The sequence below is a fragment of the Xiphophorus couchianus genome, chromosome 3 (genome assembly GCF_001444195.1).
Source record: "Xiphophorus couchianus chromosome 3, X_couchianus-1.0, whole genome shotgun sequence".
In the NCBI taxonomy this organism is placed as follows: domain Eukaryota; kingdom Metazoa; phylum Chordata; class Actinopteri; order Cyprinodontiformes; family Poeciliidae; genus Xiphophorus; species Xiphophorus couchianus.
In genome coordinates, this window is record NC_040230.1 from 267,065 (window position 1) to 288,612 (window position 21,548).

Sequence of the window (21,548 nt, forward strand, 5' to 3'; positions counted from 1 at the left end):
GTCACAGGGCTCATGCCCCAGATTCAAAGTAGAAAGGGGAATCAGACCAGGCTGCAGTATCTCGCCTCTCTTATTTATTTTAGTCACAGAACTACCAGCAATAACAATTAAAAACTCTAATATTGAAGGTCTGGAAATAAATAACCAAAAAATAATCATTAGCCAATTTGCAGATGATACAACCCTCTTCCTAAAAAACAAAGAACAAATTCCTCCAGCTCTAAATAAAGTTGTTCTCTCAGCCTCAGGGCTGCAGATGAATGTAAATAAATGTGAAATTATGAGTATCCATAACTGTTCTGATTCTTCAATTTTCAATATTCCAGTTAAAAATGAAGTTAAATACTTAGGCATGTGGATTACTAAGTGTAGAGCTACCAGTGTTAGAAAAAATTTACAAGACAACATTGATAAATGTGAAAAAAAACTTTAAATATTTGGCTTCAAAGAGACTTGATGTTGTTTGGTAGAACTTTATGAACAAAAACTGAATCCTTATCCAGGCTGACGTTTCCTGCATGTTCCTTAGCCGTCCCTCCAAATATCATAAAACAGATTAACAGAATTAATTTTAACTTTATTTGGAAAAATAAGCACCATTACATCAGAAAAAGTGATTTGCTAAAACATTTGAGGAAGGTGGTATCAAGGCAATCGATTTAGAAATTATGAATGGTGCGTTAAAAATTAGATGGCTTCAGTCCTTTTTAAAAAACGGTGATTTTATTTGGTTTGTTAAACCGTCGTTTGTATTTCAAAAAGTTGGAGGTATTGAGCTGTTATTGAAATGTGATTTTGAATTATCTAAACTCCCTATAACTCTTTAATTTCCATCAACAGGTTTTGTTACAGAGGAAGTTTATGTTTAAACAACTTCAGCCCCATAATGTTCCACTGTGGAACAACAGAGCCATTCTATGTGTAGAAAATCTATATTTATGAAAGATTGGTGGAATAAACAAATCTGGTCAGTTACTTATTTACTGGATGGAAATGGTGAAATTCTGAGTTTGGAGGAATTTAACAGGAAGTTTGGAGCTGATTGTTCACTAACAATTTATTAAAAAGTTTTATATAGTTTCACTAATGTCCTCATTCAGTCAGTTAAAAACTATTTACCTAATTTCTTTATTCCAAGACTTCATAAGATTCAAATTGAGCTTGTGGACATTAGAGATAATAAATGCAATAACAGGTTTTTGAATCAGTATCTATAAATATTATGTACCCAGGAAGAACAAAAAGAACAGTTCTCTTACAAAATGTTAACAAATCTATGATAGTCAAAATTAGGACAAATTATTTGAAATTCCCAATTCCTCCTAAATATAAAGAATTACATTTTAAAATAATAAATAACATTTATCCTTCAAATGAGTTCTTAATAGAGAGATTTAAGTTTAATGTTGAGAATTGTGGTTTTTGTAAAACTCAGTTGGAAACAACTAAACATTTGTTTTACGAATGTAAAGAAATATTAAACTTATGGGATCAACTTCAAAACTTTCTGTCTTCTAGAACAATAAATGTGGATTTTATTTCCTTACAAAACATTAAATTCGGTTTATCTATCAAAGAAAAAAAATTGGAATTTTTAGTCAATGTTCTAATGATTATAACCAAATATTATATCCATAAATGTCGCTATGCAAAATGCTGCCTCTCAATCTCTGCTGTAAAAAATGATCTTTCCTTTTTTAAAAATGTCTGAGAAAGATGCAGAATTTAAACGCAATTAAAATGTTTGAGTTAATGGAAGAATTTAAGTTAGTAGTCTCCTCTGATTAAGTTATTTTATTTTATAATTATTTTATATTATTATTATTTTATCTAATTTTATTTTATTTTTCTTTTATTCATTATTTTAATACTTGTTTTAGCCTTGCATATAATTGGTTTTGTCAACAGCAGGAGTTGTGATATTATTTTTTTTTGTAATGTCTGTTATTGACGTGTTGTTTGAGGTTGTTATTGTTATTTTTGTATCTGCAATAAAAATAAAAAATAAATAAATAAAAAAATTTAGTAATGTAACTATATTAGTTGTGTTACCACCCCCACGCCACTAGAGGCATCATTAGACCCAAAAAGGTGCGACTAAGGAGCAGATTCAGAAGTTCACAGAAAGCTACAGAATTTGTTAAAAACTGTGAGCTGCGCTGAAGTAAATAAAATAGAGAAGTTCAAATTCATGCTGAGAGTGAAAATCCTTCCTAAAATGAAGATATGTCACAGATTTAAAAAGAAAATAAAAACGGGAAAACATGGATAATATAGAAAATAGCGCCCCCTTCACTTCCGGAGTGCAGTGGTCATATTTACAAATAAGGTATGAGACTGCCAGCGGTCCGTCCCGCCCCTTCCTGTTTGCTGCAGCGAGGTGGACTTGCTGGCCTCTGACAGTATGGCAAGCCGTTTTAACATACAAATGCATTTTGACTAGACAAAACTACATTTTGACTTTCTGCAATGGTAATTTCAGATATCTGCATTTACATTCTGACTAGTAAGAATAATAATTCCAGATACCTTCAATTACATTTTGATGAGTCAAAATTCCTGTCAAGATATCTCAAATGACATTGATGAATGTGTCATTTGACGGGACACCTACCCGTAATTACAATGCAAGATATCTTGAATGTAATTATGACTAGTCAAAGTTAAATTTTTAGATACCTGAATTAAGAATTTTGGGGAAGCCAATGCGGCAAGATGGTGGAGAGCAGTGACGTGCAGTGAGGTTGGTGGCTGCTGAGGCTCTGATTTAATCAATAAAACCCCCTGCATGTTATTGTTCACATACGGAAATTTCACACATGTGGACAACACTGAAGGGCAAAAAGATTATACTTTCACATACCATCTACAGCCGCGCTGTCATGGTAAAAATAAACTAGAAAGAGTCAAAACTCACTAAATCCACTGAAATCTGATTCCGTTATTTAGACCAGGAAGCATCAAACCCCATGATTTTATGATTTTAATATTTTAGTGTTTAAACCATGACATTTATCCTCAGACAATAAGCTAACACACACACACACACACACACACACACACACACACACAGAATAAAGAAAAGAGAAATACAGGATGTGAAAACCTCAGTGTAAATAATCATGTTGCTCAGTTTGTGTCTCATAAAGATGAAACTCATCGTCTGAATGCATCTATTTATTCTCACTAGAGAGAAACCAGGGCTGATCAAACAGTTTGATTATTGATCAGGTGATCAGGTGTGGAGACAATCCCAGGTATATCAGTAGCTGCATCAAGGTGAGCCGCTACCTGAGGAGCTTTGGCTCTGATGGAGAACATGGAGCCATTGATCAGAGATCAGATTGATCTGCTGGTTTCTGATCGTTTAGATTCATCCAGACTGATCATCCTGGAGCTCTGAGCAGAACTTAAAGCAGGTACCGGTACCGGTACCGGTCCAGCTGCAGTCGTCCTCCAGTGGAGCCAGAAATCATCTGGACTCTGTAAATGTAACTTCTGCTCCTGATTCCTGGATTCAGAAGAAACGTTGAAATCCCGGCTGAACGCTCTGCTGCTCTGAGATCTTTAGGATTCTTTCTTTCATTTTTTATTTTTGTGAGGTGACCTTATGTGCCCTGAAAGCAACTTAGAAATAAACTATATTATTATTATAGATACTTACTCTGCTACAAACAAGGCCGTTGCCATGGTTACGGCTTCACATGGCGACTTCCTGGTATTTATACCAATTAATATGTATTTATGGAGGCGACAGGTGGAGCAGCAGCTGCTCTGTTTCCCCCAAATCAGGATTTCTAAAGGTGAGCAGGTCTGATCGCAGCTCGGCTTCATACATCTGGAGCTTTTTGTGCGCCGCACTTTTTCAATTTGTTATTTGTTTCATTTCCTTTATTTAAGCAGGTAAACCCTGTTGGGATCTCGATCTCATTTTCAACAGGGACCTGGGCAGAAGTCTGCAATACAGCAACCTGGTTACAAAATCAAACTAATTAAAACATATGCACAAGTGTAAAACAATAGAAAACAATTTAAAAGCAGTGACACTGTTTAATAAAATTTCACTACCTGTTTTTAAGAAGAAATAAATCCAATGAAGTCAGTTCTGACATCATGACTTCAGACTGGAGCTGATTCAGGTTGAATGTTTTCTTCCCTTTTTCACTTTTCTAAATTTGTCCTACGCCAAGTTTTAGTGTGAAAACCGAACAGTGTTTATACATGAGGCCCCTGGTCCAAATCTCTGAAATGTATTGAATCATATGAATACCTGACTGGAATATGAATGGAATTGCCCGTCAATGCATGTTGCTAATTTAGTGATTATGTTATTGATTTATACTTTCTTTATCAATATTACTTTGTATTTGAATTTCTAAATCTGCCTCTACAAAGTTGCACTATTGTAATTGCCATACTTGTTTGTGCTTACTTTGTTTAAGTAAAGATATCTCTAATTTAGTTTTGTCTAGTCATTATTTGCTTTTAAGATATCTATCATTTAATTTTCACTAATCCAAACTACATATCTCCCATCCTATAATGTTAAAACTGTTTGCCGGAGCAGAAAGTGAGATAAGAGTAATCTGTGCTACCGAGCTATGCTAGCGCTTCTGCATGCTAATAGCATCAGGCTAGTGTCTTTCTATATATAGTTGAATTTATTCAAGATAAATTACCTCCCTAGTCCTTAATTGATGAATTATCATAGCAGTGTAATAATTAATTTGAGTCACGGTTTTCAGAAACACAAAGTGATGTTTTTATTTTATTTATCCTACCAGGCTGAACATGCTATCTGCCAAAACATGCTACGGCTCCTCTGGAAATATAATATAAAAAGATTTGATTGGCAGCTCAGTGGGGGGGAACATCCCTGAATATAATCATAAAAATCAACTAACAGCAAGTGATTAAAAGTAAAAAGTAAATTTTTTAAACTTTATTTACAAATAAATAAAAAGTAAATAATTATTTATTTGTCTCCCTTAGGAGTCAGTGAGGCGTGAAATCCTTCAGATTGTGAGGAGTCTTCACAAAGACGCTAGCCTCACGCTGTTAGCATGCAGTAGCGCTAGCATAGCTCAGTGGCACAACTTACTCACTTAGTACGCTAGCTTGTGATGATAGTTGCACAATTAACCACTTAAAATTAATAACGTTAACATGGAGATAAATAGCTAATATGTTAGATAGATATTTCACTTCCTCTGTTGCTGCCAGAAGTCAGTGTTGTAGTCAAGACCACCTAACCTGAGACCGAGACAAGACCAAGACCAGCGCCCCGCGCTACATGGTACAATAAAATATGAAATATGATCAAAATTGCTTTTTAAATTGATCTGAAAGATTCCCATTCCCATAAAAACACCTAGATATAAAATACTTAGAGCTGAAATAAATGTAATCAATATCATTATCAGTTCAAACTCTTTGTTCTGCTTTGTTTCCATCTCTGTGCCACAATCCTTCTCATGCCATCCCTAACAAGATAACGCCCTGGGCGGTTGCCCATGTCAGAAACCACCACTGTCTGCACCAACAGTAAACACTCAACTATGAACACTGACCAAGAGCAACAAGCACCAGGAGACCCTGACTGTTCTCACCCTCCCTCATCTGTCACCAAGACAGGAGACGAGAACAACCCAAGAGCAACGAGCATGCTCTGTGTGCTCTTCCCTTCTTGTGTTTTATTTATTTGCTGATTAAATAAATATCATTATATAGTTAATTAAATAGAATAATAGCTACTGCAGAGTACCAGAGCTGTCGGGATCTGTGTTTTTCTGTGTATTTAGGGTTTTCTGTGTCCCTGAGTCTCCGTGTTGTCCTGTCTTCCCCTTGATTGTTTCCAGGTGTGTCTCGTTTCTGTGATTACCCTCCCGTGTATTTAATGCCACCTGTGTGCCTGCCATGGGTCCTAGTCATTGTTTCGTCTGCTGTCCATTCGTAAACCCTGTTGCTACCAGTGCTGAGCCTTTGCTTTCCGCTCTGCTGTGCTGCCAGGATTTTGGACTTTGGATTGTGTTCTTCCCTAATTAAAACCATCATTTCTCACTTCAACCTGGGTCTACAGCGTTTGCCTCACCACCTTCACCACACCATTTCATGACAAGAGCATTACAAGAACAAAGAGCGGCTCTCAGTCAGGCTCCAGTCCTGTCGATGATAGTAAAGACTTTTGGTCACAGCGTTGTCCCATATCAGTGTCAGTCAACACCTCTGCACAATAAGGCAGCGCAGTGAATTTGTCCCTGAGCTAGCTTAGCTAGCTTCACCTCACAGAGTTTACCGTCACATTTTCTAAGTGACGGTATGTGAACACTTTGTCCTTTATTTACAGCTTTGCATTAACTTCAGTGGCAAAGATAATAGTTAATAGTCGTTAATAAGCGATCAAAGAAAGGCTTTGATCAGTTTGCTGCAGTGGATGTGATATTTACCCAGAGGAGTTCCCATGGTAACGGCACCAGACAACCCGGTTTAGATTATACAAATTATATGTCAAAAGTTGGAAACTCATTTATTTTGAGTGAATCTGATGTTTTTGGATATGAGGCATAAAAACATGTTCAAATGTTTTGACATTTGCATTACAGAAAATACAAAGATCAAAATCTGCTACTGGATATATTTTATAAATTATTTGACATCGCCCAGTAAATGAATTTACTTGTTATGGATTTGTAATCCTTGATTTTAAAAGCCGTGTTAATGAGTTTATTATTCTATTTTCTGTTGTTAACTGTCTATTGTGGTAGAACAGATTTAATATTGCATATTAGGATAATCTGGATTAGCTGGATCTAGACTGAAGGCTACGGAGGCCCTTAGGGGACATGGCGATTTTTTCTTTTGCGTTCCCTGGCAGTAATGTCCTGATCAGTTCAGGTGTTATGACTGAACACTGTAAGCCTTTCTCACGGGGCCATCACACTTTCTGCTATAATATGAGGCTTTCATCAGGTTTTTCCTTAGATGTTAATATCTCATTATGAAATATCTGAAGTTTTATATCTTTTTCTTTAGGATAGAAATGAACCACAAACCTCTGACATAAACAGAAACTTTCCATAAGTAGGAAAGAAGAAAAAATACATCCAAACCATCTGGACTATTTCTGAGTTATTATCGCGGGTAATAAATCATCTGACAGTTCAGTGTCTGGTTGGTCTGAACGCTTAAAGGGCCGTTTCCATCCCAACCTTCACTAACAGACATAAACATGCAGTGAATGAATCCATTTTCTGTCCGGTTTTTGCACCAAAGAGTTAATAACCACTGGGTTTCTTTAAATGTGCATACATTTGAAATTCTAAATTGACATTTGTGACTGTATACAAAATAGACCAGCAAATATTGCAGTAAGCTTATTACAAGGGAACGCAAAAGAAAATGTTTCCCATGTCCCCTACAGGGCTCCGTAGAAGGCTTTACAGACCTTAGATAGTTATATTTATCTGTAAAGTCTCCGTCGTTTAAAAATAATTCCGAAATAATGACTTTGTGTTTGTTGTTCCAGAAAGCTGAGCCATGATTCTACCGAACCTCTTCCGGTTCCAGAGGAAACCAGGAATCTGATCTGAATCACGTTTCATCACAAACTGCTGCTGTTCCCATCTCTGCCACCGGATGGCGCTGTGCTCTGACCGCACCGTGCCCCGCGGACACCACGTAACCATGGGCAACCTCACGCGCGTGCACACGTCTCTCAGAGCAAACTTTGGTTGTTCGTACTTTCAAAATAAGAGGCTCTGGAACAGCGCGGGATTTCATTACTTTTTTAATGCGAATTGCTTGATTTTATATCGGCGTGACGTCACAAGCTGGAGGAAGTTGTTTGCTGTTGATCAGCTACGTGACTAAAATCCTGTTTATTGATTTTATTTCCCTCCCTGATCCAGCTAGCACGCGCTGCTAGCGCTCGTTACTGTTAATGAAACAGCTTAACTTCCGGTCTGAGGACGCTGGGATCAGAACCAGTCCATGTTTGGACTCTTATTTTCCTAAAACTCGGAGGTCAGCACACTTCCTGTTATGTCTGGCTGTCGGGGGAGCGTGACACAGCCGCCACCCCCCGCCCCCTCCCAGACAGACGGTCTGCAGCATCACACGGAGACACACGCAGCTCAGCGCAGCCCGGAGGAGCGAGCCGAGTCCCGGTGAGTGTTGCTGGCGGAGCCCGCTGAGGGCTGGAGGGGCTGGGGGACAACTGTTGATGACTGGATGAATGTCTTTTTACCCATGTCTCTCTCGCTGTCCAGACTGTCTCTGTCTGTCCAGACTGTCTCTCTGTCTGTCCAGACTGTCTCTCTCGCTGTCCAGACTGTCTCTCTGTCTGTCCAGACTGTCTCTCTCGCTGTCCAGACTGTCTCTGTCTGTCCAGACTGTCTCTGTCTGTCCAGACTGTCTCTCTCGCTGTCCAGACTGTCTCTGTCTGTCCAGACTGTCTCTCTGTCTGTCCAGACTGTCTCTGTCTGTCCAGACTGTCTCTCTCGCTGTCCAGACTGTCTCTGTCTCCACTGTAACCTCAGGTGTCAGGGAGACATCAGGTCATCATTGTAAGTGTCACTAAAATGATTAAAGTCATGAAAAAATGTATGTTTATTTCTAAAAGATAGAATAATGTATTTTAAGTTGTTTGGTTCACGTTTTAAGATTTGTGTTAAATGACTGTATTTTATTTCGTGTCAAATAATTTTTTGTCAACCGTTATCGCGAGATTTGTGTACATGTGCAAGACTTAAATAACCATAGAAGAAGCAGAGGCTGGTGCCAGAGCTATGTGTAGCAGCCTCATGTCCTGTCGCTGTCCAGAGTGAACAACCACAAATGAATGGTTAAAGACCTCCGAAGTGGCAGGCGGACACGAGTTTTCACCGCATTTAATAAAGAGTCCGTCTTAAGGAAGCCGTGCCAGAGTTGTCACTTTGGAGCTACAATCAATAACTGTTGATCAGACTGATGAGGTCACTAATTGATGACATCACAGGATCAGATTTGGTTCCTCTGGATGCCAGGTGTGTCCTCCTGTCTGTCCAGAGTCTCTGTGAAGGGGACAATGAAGACACTGATGTAACAGAGATGAAGCTTCAGCTCATCTGTTTCTGATCAGCAGAGATCAATACCGTCATTAGCAGCTTCCTGCTGGCCCCCAGGGGCCCCCAGGAGTCCTAGTGGCCCTGCGTTGTCTCCCTGCGTTGTCTCTCCTGTCTGTGTTGTGGAGAGACAGACCGATCATGTGACGGCGTGTTTATCTGTTTAGCCTCATTGCGCCGTGTTAGCTAATATTGCAAAGACCGTATCCGATGTCTGCCTGTCTTCTTCTGTCCAGCTGCATTAGAAACGGTTGATGGAAACGGCAAAATTGAGAATAATTTCCTCCGTTTCACAAACAAGCTTTTACATTTGCTTGATGCGGTTTTTTTATTTTTCCAAAATGTTCTGATGTAGGGCATCCTCCCCTCCACTGGGGGCTCTGTGCCGTACCAGGGGATTCTAGCTAGCAACCTCTACTTCCTGATCGCTCCAGCCATGTCAACTTCTGATGAAGTTACACTTTGCGTTGCCTGGTTGATCCGCTCCAAACCAGTAGACGCTAACACGCCTAATTCACAGTTCGCTCAGGATTTGAAAGCAGGTTTTTCTTCCGTGCTAATGTTGCATTAGCATAAAAAATACAACTTCAGAACTCTAGCAATATATTAGCCAACAGTTATGATGCTCCAGACAGTCCTTTGTGATATGAATATTTGACATGCTGATATTGCGATATACGTGCAATACGTCATGTGACCAGTAGGGTCCAGCAGCTGTTCTCCAGCCTCCTGAAGGTCTGCGTGAGCATCTGGAGGTTTTCTTGTTGTGATTCGGTCTGGGGTTCCACAAGGCTCTGGTCCTGGTTCTTTGTTTTTTCAGGAACTTTTAGAGTAGTATCCAGATTATTTCCAGCAAACCCGCCTGGATTGATGAAGATGTTATTAATAATACTGAACAGAACACACTTCTCTCCACTACTGTCTCTTAGCTCCGCCCCTCCCCTTACTGAGCGGCCATGTCAGTGCTCGGCCCCGCCCCCAGCAGTGCCGACGCCTGCCTCAGCATCGTCCACAGCCTGATGTGCCACCGGCAGGGCGGTGAGAACGAGGGCTTCGCCAAGCGAGCCATCGAGAGCCTGGTGAAGAAGCTGAAGGAGAAGAAGGACGAGCTGGACTCGCTCATCACCGCCGTCACGTCCAACGGCGTCCGTCCCAGCAAGTGCGTCACCATCCAGAGGACGCTGGACGGCCGGCTGCAGGTAGGATAGGGATAGGGTTAGGGTTAGGGTAGGGATAGGGTTAGGGGGTTAGGGTATTGGACCGGACTGAAACCACTGCAGCCAATCAGCATCCATGTCTGCTGGTTGCTGATTGGCTGATCCAGGAGACAGGTAGTTTTAGTTGGAGCCAGGGGGTGGGGGGGTTCTGGAGACGGTCAGCCAGAGATCCTCACAGCGGTAAGACCTCTCACTCTGATACAGAACACGTCTTTCTCTGCTGGTCCACCTTTGAATATGAACTGGGTTCGTTCTGTTGGGCCTCCGGGTCTCCTTTGTGGTTCTGGTTGTGACCCGGAGGCGGTTCTGACTCAGCCAGGTGCTCCGTCTGCAGCTAATGATCATGTTGGGCTGCAGCAGACTGGGTGTGGCCCAGTCCAACTGTCATTATCCCAGTAGAGACAACCGGCTGGTTCTGGTCTGCCGCCTGACAGCCAGAACCGGCCCAGAACTTCTCTCGTATCTCTGGAACCAGAACCAGATGGTTCCAGGAGGCATCAAGTCTGGTTCTGGTCCAATCTGGAATTGGGTCTCAGATGAAAAGGTTCTGATCTGTTGTGGAGCGATTAACTGCTAATAATCATCGACTAATTTAATAATCGATTCATTGTTAACTGGAGAACAAGAGGCCAGTTACAGTCTGAACAATAAATAATAACATTTTGCATTTCAGATAGAAAACCTTAATCTGCAAATCTGTTCAACCAGAAATCTTCTAATGAATGAATGACCTTAAAATGGGACAGTACAACATACCTTATCCACTCAACCAGGTTTTGCTACAAATGCTAATTTCCACCTTTAGTCCTCAGTACATACAGTAATATTAAAATTCAAAATTTTAGCAGCTTCACATTTTGTAAAATGATCTCCTGTTAAGAACCTTTATTGGTTAACTGATTCTTGATTCATAATCAGTAAATAATCTCCAGATCGTCCCAAAAGGAACTGTTCACTGCAGAACGTTTGATCTATGATTTACAAAAGGAACTGAATTAATTGTTTACATTTTATGTACTTGTAATATTGTGTAAAAGAAGCTTAAATGATTGAATAAAAAATCTGTAGAATGTGAAAAATAGCGTTGAGCTGCAGCTCAGATCGTTCCAGACGCCGGAGCGGATCAGAACCTCCCACTGACTCCTGGGATTCAGCTCCAACAAGCTGGAACTACAAACAATCAACTTATAATTAATGTTTTTTTAGATTAAAATTGGTTCTAATCAATAAACTGATAACATGCTTAGACTTTCATTCAGTGCTGTAGTTTGGCCTCCATCCAGCAGAGGGCACTGCTGGTCATCCTGAAGCAGGAACAAAGATGGCAGCGTGGCCGTTTCAGAACGGCAGAGAGAAAATGCTCTTTATGTGATTCTGTTCAGAAATATAAAAACTGAACAAACTCCTGAAGTTTCACCCAAATGTTGCAGGTTGATCCGAGCTGCTCTCTCAACCACAAACCCAAATTCAATTCAAATTCTCCTCTGCCTACATCTCCCAGAATGCTCTGCGGTTCTGGATCAGGGTATCTACTGATATCGATCAGTAGATACCCTGATATTACTGATATTGATTGCGATATAAATACTTATTGATTTACTGTCCAGCTCTGCTGTTATGAAAAGAACTTCATCTCGATACCAGAGAAACTTCAAGAAAACGGCCTGGACCGATAAGATCAATCAACTATTGATGAAGTCATTAATCAATAACTGCCATCCCTACAAAACGGATCACATTAACCCCGTCTGGTCCAGAACCGTCCAAGGAAACGTTCTGGAGACGTTCCAGCAGAACCAGAACCAGCTAAAGAGACTGGGCTTCAGACGTGCTGCTGGTTCTCCTGGTGTCGGTTCTGGTCAGAGGCCCGGTGTTCCCGTATCCTTAGAGACGCAGCAGCCTGGAGGAGGAGGAGGAGAAGGAGGAAGGGCGGCTGGCTTGTTTTGTCTGAAACACAGGAAAGGGGCGGGACTAAGTGAAGCCAGACTGACTGAGAGAGAGAGTGTGTGTGTGTGTGTGTGTGTGTGTGTCATACCACAGAGTTTCCACGCTGGAAGAATCTCCAGCTGATTCAAGCGGAACTTTCCAAAGATCCTGATCCAGAATGAACCGGTCCTGGTTCCTGTCCAGGCCGGGTTAGCGAGCCTCCTGGATCCAATCGGACCGTTCAGAACCAGATAATCACGACTCTGATCCTGGAGTCTGGAGGCACTGAGTTTCCCTCCAGAGGATTTGTTTAGTCTGCAGCCGCCTGCCGCCCTTCACCTCCGACCAGCAACACGCTGCTGCGACATGGCAACACGCTGCTGCGACATGGCAACATGCTGCGACATGGCAACACGCTGCTGCGACATGGCAACACGCTGCTGCGACATGGCAACACGCTGCTGCGACATGGCAACACGCTGCTGCGACATGGCAACACGCTGCTGCGACATGGCAACATGCTGCGACATGGCAACACGCTGCTGCGACATGGCAACACGCTGCTGCGACATGGCAACACGCTGCTGCGACATGGCAACACGCTGCTGCGACATGGCAACACGCTGCTGCGACATGGCAACACGCTGCTGCGACATGGCAACATGCTGCGACATGGCAACACGCTGCTGCGACATGGCAACACGCTGCTGCGACATGGCAACACGCTGCTGCGACATGGCAACACGCTGCTGCGACATGGCAACACGCTGCTGCGACATGGCAACACGCTGCTGCGACATGGCAACACGCTGCTGCGACATGGCAACATGCTGCGACATGGCAACACGCTGCTGCGACATGGCAACACGCTGCTGCGACATGGCAACACGCTGCTGCGACATGGCAACACGCTGCTGCGACATGGCAACATGCTGCGACATGGCATGATGGCAAAGATGGACATTGTCCTCAGGTCCCTGCAGACGGGGTCGGTAGTGGCAGCAGCAGCCTGAGGTCAAACATGATGTCCTTCCGTCACCGTTTCCATGGCAACAGTGTCTGTTCGACCAGCTTTGGTTTCTGGGGCGACTGCCCGGACCGAACCGTTGCTCTCTGACCTGTGGGTCTCACCTGCACAGGTAGCGGGCAGGAAGGGCTTCCCCCATGTGATCTACGCCCGGCTGTGGCGCTGGCCCGACCTGCACAAGAACGAGCTGAAGCACGCCAAGTTCTGCCGCTTCGCCTTCGACCTCAAGTACGACAGCGTGTGTGTGAACCCGTACCACTACGAGAGGGTGGCGGCGCCCGCCTGCACAGGTAACACACAGCTGAACCAGAAGCAGAACTGGTTCCGGTCCAGAACGGAGCTGAGGCTGAGCAGCAGCCCCCCCGCTGTCTGGATCAGAACCGGTTCTGACAGCCGTCCTCCTTCAGGTCCTCAGGCGGTGATCAAGGAGGAGTTCCTGCAGGACTGCCTGCAGCTGGACCTGCCCCCCCCCTCTGACCCGTACGCCCAGCCCCGCCCCCTCACCATGTATCCCAGCATGCCTCTGTCTCCGCCAGGTGAGCGCCGCCACCACCCTGCCGAGACGTCCTCGCCCCGCTCCCCGGTGTCTCACTCTGCTTCGTCTCCTGCAGGACGGACGTCCGTGACGCCCGCTGCTCTGGGCGCCGCCGAGGCTCCGGAAGGCCCCGCCCTCCTGCAGGTGGCCCCGCCCATTCAGCCAGAGGGCCGCACCTCACCCCCCCTCGCCCCACAGTCTGCCACGCCGGCTCCCGCCCAGCAGAGCCCCGAGTACAGTGGGACGCCCACACCTGGTACACCTGCTCACCTGTCCTGCCGCTCACCTGTGCTGCTGGTCGGGTCTCTCACTCTGCTTTGTCTCTGCAGTCAGCTGGTCAGGTAACGGTCCTGCCCCCTACACACCTGCAGGACATCAGCACAGTGGGCGGAGCCACACTCAGCAGACGCCGTTCCATCATCACCATCAACACACACCCAACACTCACTTCTGTAAGACACCATGTGGACGAGGAAACTTTGAGCTAGTGGGTTGCAGTGGGAGCTACTGGGAGGTAGTGGAGGGTACTGGGTAGGGCTGAGGTTGCTAGCTGCTACTGAGTGGTTCTGGGTAGGACGATAGTGCTGAGTCAATGTTTGTACCTCCAGGGTCGCAGCATCACAGCACTCCTCCGTACCCACAGCCGGTCTCCAACCATCCAGGTGAGACAATCTATTCCGAACACCAACATGTCTCTATGGATGTCCTCTGTCTGCCCATCTCGCTGTGTCCGTTCTGCAGGTCCAGAGTTCTGGTGCTCCATCTCCTACTTTGAGCTGGATGTTCAGGTGGGGGAGATGTTCAAGGTCCAGTCCAGCTGTCCCCTGGTGACGGTGGACGGCTACGTGGATCCTTCAGGCGGGGATCGGTTCTGTCTGGGACAGCTGAGCAATGTCCACCGGACTGCAGCCAGCCACCGCGCCAGGTTAAAGCCCTTCCAGCAGGTCCAACCAGTCAGTTCAGTTTAGACCAGTTCAGACCAGTTTGGATCAGACTGCTTGATCCCAGTACAAAACATTTCAGACCAGTTTAAGTCGTAGCTACCAGCAGGGGCGCTGCTTGCCAGAACTCACCCGTCTCTACCTGCAGGCTCCATATCGGGCGTGGCGTCCAGCTCGAATGTCGGGGAGAGGGGGACGTCTGGATGCGTTGCCTTAGCGACCACTCCGTCTTCGTTCAGAGTTACTACCTGGACCGGGAGGCGGGCCGAGCGCCAGGTGACGGGGTTCACAAGATCTACCCTGGAGCTTACATCAAGGTCCATCACCAGTCACTTCCTGTTTCACTTTCATCACTTCCTGTTTTCTTTCACCAGCAGTCTGGTGTTTCTCCGCCTGCTCCCTGATTGGCTCTCTTCACTGTTACGCCATACTAAACAACAACCAACACTTGAACCCAAACTCATCTCACTTGTCTGTCTGTCTCACTGGTGTCCACAGGTGTTTGACCTACGCCAGTGCCACAGGCAGATGCAGCAGCAGGCGGCGGCGGCGCAGGCGGCAGCAGAGACGCAGGCGGCTGCGGTTGTCGGGGCGATGCCAGGACCCCACAGCGTGGGAGGAATCGCACCTGCTCTCAGTGAGTGTCACCTCTGTGCACCTGAACGCCTCATTGATAATGCAGCTCTAACTGGGTGTTTAGCAGGGTCTGTGTGTGTGTGTGTGTAAGGGTGTGTTTGGCTCCGCCCCCAGGTGTGTGCTCTGCAGCAGGTCCAGGTGTAGATGATCTGCGCAGGCTGTGCATCGTGAGGCTGAGCTTCGTCAAAGGCTGGGGGTGCGACTACCCGAGGCAGAGCATCAAGGACACCCCCTGCTGGATGGAGGTGCACCTGCACCGGGCGCTGCAGCTGCTCGACCAGGTGCTGCACACGCTGCCACCTCGAGAGCACACCCTCTGATCTGGACACACCTGACTACTGTCGCCCCAACAACCTCCGTTCCTCTGAGAGACGCAGAGCTACGGCTTCGTTTCCATGGTAACAACCTCCAAGGGTCAGTCCAGGCAGAGATCTGGGATCAGAATCAGGAAGACTGACTTCAGATCAGCTGAAACCAAAAACCATAAAGTTCATCTATTTATTTCTATTGATTATCTACCAAAGATTAATTTCTAACTGATGACATCATTTCCTGTTTAGGTTGTTTATTCAACCATGTTTTTTTTTTCTTTTTACAGCTTTTTATTCCATTTTAACGTGTTTTCTACAGAAAGCTTCTATAACTCTGTGCTGTCTGTTCTCATTACAATAAACATTCCTGTCCTGCATTCTGCTGTCCTGTCTGAAGGTGGTGCTACAGACTCAAAATATACCTCAACATGAACTAATGCGCACAGTGCAAACCATCTTAGCACTACAAGCCAGAAGAAGCAACGATGAGCTTTAACACTTGGAATTCTTCAAAATTCAAAATGGCTGTGCACCGTGAGGCTTAGCCTTTAGAAGTCGTCGAACAAACACACCATTCTCATCGTGCTGTGATTGTTTTCCAAATTAATGGGAAAGCTGAAATTCCAACTGGGAAATTGAGAAGCTGCTGTGCCGCCCTGACTTCAGTATCCAACATGGCTGCCTCCCAAAGTTAAATCATGAAAGTTTTAAATATTTATTAGCCATTCTGACACTTTTTGTATTATTTAACACATAAAATTGAAAAAAATACACCATTATGATCTGTAATAATTAGCGAATTGCTGTGGTTTGGAGGCTCAAATCCAAGTTTCATTCCCAGACATTCCCAGATCCAAGATCTGGAATCCCAGATTGAAGAGAAATACAATACTGGGAAGTATTTTAGCATCAGTAGCTATCCCATTAGTAGAGTTTTGAAAGTACTGAATTGAATTCCCATTTTCTTCAGCTGGTTTCTGTCTTTTTGCTGGTCATTTTATTTCTTATTTTGCCCATGTTTTGAAGCATGCTACTCTGTTTTAATTTGATCTTTGTTTTATGTTTTTGATGGTGTATAGATGAAGAAATGTCCAGATCTGATCTGGTTAAAGGAGCTTTGAGCAGATGATAGACGTTTCAAATTAACTCCAGGGGCTGTTGTCATGGTGTCCAGGGGTTTTATGAATAGAACTTTGTTGTCAGTAAATATGGCGTCTATCAGGACAAAGACTTCGCGCCTACAGAGTTTAAATGTTTCATTCTCGCCTTCTCGTTGGTCGTAGTGAAGTCCCGCCTTCATAGTTTCCACCAGTTACTGATAAAACATCCACACGGTGCCTTACGACGGAGGGGCTCGTGGAACGTCGTGTCTTTGAACCAATGAGAGGATGAGTTTATTGAATGTATGAATATTCATACACTGGTGGGCGTGGTCTGATGGTGGGGGTCGGGCAGCAGCGAACATGGAGGTTTAATCGTCGTCTAATGGCCGCTGAGGAAGGAGAGCTTTACTGAATTGCTTTTACTTTATCGTTCCTAAGTTAGACTTTTTATCCACTTTGTTCGGCCTTCATTATGGAGATGAAGAAGAGAATCAGCCTGGAGCTGAGGAACCGGAGTCCCGCAGAGGTTTGTGATAAAAATACAGGTTAATTACTTTGTAATTCCCAGAACAAGCAGCCGAAGGATGCAATCCGACATGATGGAAAGGTTCCGCGGGAAACAGGCGTCGCTTCCTCCGCTGTTGGCGTGGATGCAGTGGTTAGAAACCCGGCGCCGCGGCGGACCTGGAGCTCGGAGCGAGGCTCGAGTCTCCGCTGCGGTTCTCGCTCCGGTCTCCGTGGACTCCGCCTCGTGCGGAGGCTTTCGCTCACTTCTCGTGCGGTGGAAGGGGCGCCTCGCGTGAGCCGAGTTCAGCTGCGAGCTAACAGGCAAACCACCGAGATTCCGGTGCGTTTCCGAGCGGCTGGAAGCTCCCCGGGCGGGGTGCTGGCGCCGAGGCTCGGTGGTTCAGAGAAAACCAGCCTGGATGGGTTTAGTCAGTCCCGGTTACATTCGGTTAAAGGCCGCTGTTAGGAGCTCGAACTGAAACAACTCTCATTGTAACCTTCAGAGTTAAATAGTTGGATATTGTTGACGTTAATGGCGCATTAGACCAGACTCCATGTTCAAAACCTTAACTGATATTTTGCTGGATATAAACCCGGACTTCGTGTTTAATTCGGGTCCTGAAAGTGCTGAAACGTGTTTCCAGGTGTTCGGATCAGTTCGGCCCAGTTTTAATCCACCATGAGCAGTTTGTCTTAGTTTTTGAATCTTTTTAGTCCGCCGTTCGCGCCCACCATGCTGCTGCAGCCCAACCTCCGGAGAACAGTTGGGTTGTGGCGGATTTTAACGCTGATGAACCGAGTTCAGGGAAACCTGGGACCGTTTGTTCCCAGACACCCAGATGGTGTTTCCTGGCTTGTTTCTCCTCTCACCGCCTCAGAGCTGCTGGTGGTCGGTGTCCGAGCGGGAGGGAGCGGCGGTCAGGGCTCCGGGTGGATGGAGGAAAAAAGCTTCAGTCATTTTACCTACAGAAACATATGTTTGGATTTTAAAGCTTTATCTCAGTTTTCAACACATTCAATTGGAAAATAAAACTAAAATCTGATTTCAGAGAGCGAATTCACAGAGCGAATAATTTTACCTGTTAATGTCAGATATTTTTAATTATAACTGATTCTGGTATAAACTAATATTTATTTATTTTAAAAGCTGATGTTAAACTGACGGAAATACCCCTAGTTATGAATGAACAGCTGACAGATCCAGCCTGGTTTACTCTGTTTTATTTACAATTATTCCTCAATAATACCAGTATCACTCATTGAACTTTGTGTCGCTAAAAATGTTCAAACCAAAATTAGAATTAACTTTCAGAATTATCACAAATTATTTATTTTAATGTATCTCAAAGATATTAGTCAGCATAAATATATATTACCAATTCAGCTCAGGGTTAAGATTATTTATCGGCCCATTTCTGACTTCAGGCTCCATGCAGCAGATGTAGTTCACACTCTGACCTCTAGATGGCATCCAAGCGCTTCTAACAGCCCCCTCAGCATAAGAGGAAGATGAACCTGGTCGAGCTGTAGAAACGAAAAAACTGATCAGCAGGTTTAATTTGCCTCTGGCAGTCATGTTGGATGCTTGGGTTGGGGACTAGTTGATCCTGCTGACTGTTCTGGCCCGGTCCTTGGCTGTGGCCCGACCAGCGGTTCTGACCCGGTCCACCTGTCCCCAGGTGAGGGAGCTGGTGGTGGACAGCTGCCGCTCGGCGGACGGGGAGGTGGAGGGCGTGACGGAGGAGTTCTCGGCGCTGGAGGTCCTCAGCATGGTGAACGTCGGCCTCGGCTCGTTGGCCAAACTGCCGGCGCTGCCCAAGCTCAGGAAGGTGGGTCCGGTTCCGGAGGGTTCCGGTACCGCTCCGACCCGGACTCTGACGGGGACTGTGTGTTTCAGCTGGAGGTGAGCGATAACTCCATCTCTGGAGGTCTGGATGCGCTGGCGGAGAAATGCCCCAACCTGAGCTACCTGAACCTGAGCGGCAACCACATCAAGGAGCTGAGCAGCCTGCAGCCGCTGGTAGGTTCCGACCCGACTGCGACCGGTTCTTAGTGGTTCGGATGTTTGCAGTAAAGTTCTGGCCGGGTTCTGTTTGAGGGTCATGTGTGCTTCTGTGAGTGTGTGCGGTTCTGTTGGACCCAGCTGACCCGGCCTGCCTCCCTGCAGCAGAACCTGAAGAACCTGAAGAGTTTGGACCTGTACAGCTGCGGCGTGACGGCGGCCGATGGTTACCGGGACGCCGTGTTCCGCCTGCTGCCGCAGGTTGTCTACCTGGACGGCTTCGACCCGGACGACAATGAGGTGCCTGAGTCCAACGGTGAGTTCCGTGTCCGGTTCGGTCCGGTGCTTCTGGTTCCGTGTGTGACGCGCTGCTCTGTCCCAGATGAGGATGATGAAGCCGGGCCGCCTGGAGACGAGGATGAGGATGAAGATGAAGATGAGGAGGAAGGTTCTGAGGTGGGGCTGTCCTACCTGATGAAGGAGGGAATCCAGGTGAGTCTGTGACGTCACAGTCACCAGCGGGGGGCGCTGCAGCTAACGCTAACACTGCTTCTCTTTCAGGATGAGGAAGATGATGGAGACTATGTGGAGGAAGAGGAAGATGATGAGGAGGAAGAGGAAGACGGAGGTGAGTCTGAAGTAAAGATGTCCTGGTTCTGGTTCTGCTCAACCTCTCCGTCTGAGCGCTGTGGTTTCTTCCTCAGAGGATGATGATGCTCTGGCTCAGGGAGAGAAGAGGAAGAGGGACGCAGATGATGAAGGTGACGATGATGATGATGAGTAGAGGACACACCTGGCCCCGCCCTTTACCTGTTGACCCCTCCCCCTTCTGGGCGTGGCCTCAGAGACGTAGATGAAAAGGAAGCCCTGTTACCATGGTAACCAGATGGGAAGTTGTCTGGGTGATGATGATGAAGATCCTCCAGTTTTAATCATGAACAGAACCAGAACCGTCACGGGTTCTGACCCAGTCCTGGTTCTGACCCAGATCAGAACCAGGACCGGTTCTGCTCCAGTGGCCCGGTTCTATCGGCCTGACCTCCCAGTGGGAGACTCCATTACCCATGATGCTCAGCGCCTCCTGCAGCGCTGCGCTCTGATTGGACGCCTCTCTGGGACTCTATTGGACTGCTCCTGTTGGCCCCGCCCCTCCCTGTGTAAATAGACGTGGCGGTCCTGTAGGTTCTGGTGTCGTCTTGACTTCTTTGACCCGATTTTATTTTTTTATTCCTGTCTTGACCTGATGGTGGCGCTGTAACCGCAGAGAGTTTTTGAATAAAACCACTGAAACCAAACTGGCATGAAGCTTCTCATCCATCAGAACCAGAACCCTGATGGTTCTGGTTCTGAACCATCAGAACCATTAAACATGATTCGGTTCTGACACCTGTTGCCATGATGATTAGAGCAGGTACCGCTGGTGTCTTTAATCACTGGAGTTGTCCCTACTACAACTTTTCTCCTTCCACTCAACTTTCCAGTAGTGTTGTAGTAAACCCTGGGCACAGCTAGCGCTGTTAGCTGTTCAGTCATTAAAATCCACTTTTATTGGTTCTGAGCCAGAAACTGGACCCAGTTTGATGCTTCTGGTCTAAACATTCATAATTTAAAGTTCAACTTTTTCTCCTTCCAGTTGATTATTAAACTGTAGTTCCACGGTTTCACCTGCAGAGGGCGGCGCTGTGCCACTATGCCATAGCGTTGCCATGACAACCTGGCACTCAGGCGGTTCTGTTCCTTCGGCTGATTATTAGGAAATAGTAGCAGTTTATTTCTAAATTGGGTAAATTGGGTCAATCACATGACTTCCTGGTTTCACATCAGCTCCTTGTAAGGCCACACACACACACACACACACACTTCACAGAGGAGACGAAGCTTCCTGTTCTCCTTATAAGGAAGAAAGAGACTAAGGCACACAGAAGCACAAAGGGAGTTTTCAGACACCGGCCCTTTAATAGCGCCCTGCCGCACCGTTACCATGACGTTGAACAAGGTTCTGGTCTGGTTCCATCAGGAGCATCCAAAACCAGAACATCACAGCTTGGTACAGTGGTGGCAGAGTTATGCTGTGGGTTGGCTTTTCAGTCCAGGCTTGGCTGAGACGCTGTGCAAAGGTCAAAGGTCATCCGGGTTGTTGGTGAGAGCGCAGCATCTGTCCCAGTTTGACCAGCTAAATGTCCCAACAAACAAATTAGCCGCACCTGTGACCTCAAGTCGTCGTCGTCATGGAAACGGACAT

General features: G+C 45.6%; 2 protein-coding genes across 5 annotated transcripts; both read left to right on the plus strand.

The window, feature by feature from the left end:
• Positions 1–7,690: 7,690 nt before the first annotated feature.
• Positions 7,691–16,071, plus strand: LOC114141666 (mothers against decapentaplegic homolog 4-like). 2 transcript variants are annotated; one of them, XM_028012352.1, is made up of 11 exons: positions 7,691–8,165; positions 10,031–10,300; positions 13,384–13,561; positions 13,679–13,807; positions 13,883–14,062; positions 14,136–14,258; positions 14,415–14,468; positions 14,548–14,731; positions 14,896–15,064; positions 15,246–15,384; positions 15,475–15,683. In XM_028012352.1, exons 2-11 carry the CDS (start codon positions 10,058–10,060, stop codon positions 15,525–15,527), a joined length of 1,452 nt encoding a protein of 483 aa, XP_027868153.1. In that variant the 5' UTR covers positions 7,691–8,165; positions 10,031–10,057; the 3' UTR covers positions 15,528–15,683. The 2 variants fall into 2 exon arrangements, with proteins under 2 accessions (XP_027868153.1, XP_027868152.1); XM_028012351.1 differs by having other exon boundaries at positions 7,695–8,165; positions 15,498–16,071.
• Positions 16,072–17,117: 1,046 nt separating this feature from the next.
• LOC114141669 (acidic leucine-rich nuclear phosphoprotein 32 family member E-like) lies at positions 17,118–20,601 on the plus strand. Of its 3 annotated transcripts, none has more exons than XM_028012357.1 (7): positions 17,120–17,323; positions 18,984–19,133; positions 19,202–19,324; positions 19,475–19,622; positions 19,689–19,798; positions 19,868–19,934; positions 20,011–20,601. In XM_028012357.1, the coding sequence occupies exons 1-7, from the start codon at positions 17,270–17,272 to the stop codon at positions 20,088–20,090; spliced, it is 732 nt and encodes a 243-aa protein (XP_027868158.1). In that variant the 5' UTR covers positions 17,120–17,269; the 3' UTR covers positions 20,091–20,601. The 3 variants fall into 3 exon arrangements, with proteins under 3 accessions (XP_027868156.1, XP_027868158.1, XP_027868157.1); XM_028012356.1 differs by having other exon boundaries at positions 17,121–17,323; positions 19,472–19,622; XM_028012355.1 differs by having other exon boundaries at positions 17,118–17,323; positions 19,472–19,798.
• The last annotated feature ends 947 nt before the right edge of the window (positions 20,602–21,548 follow it).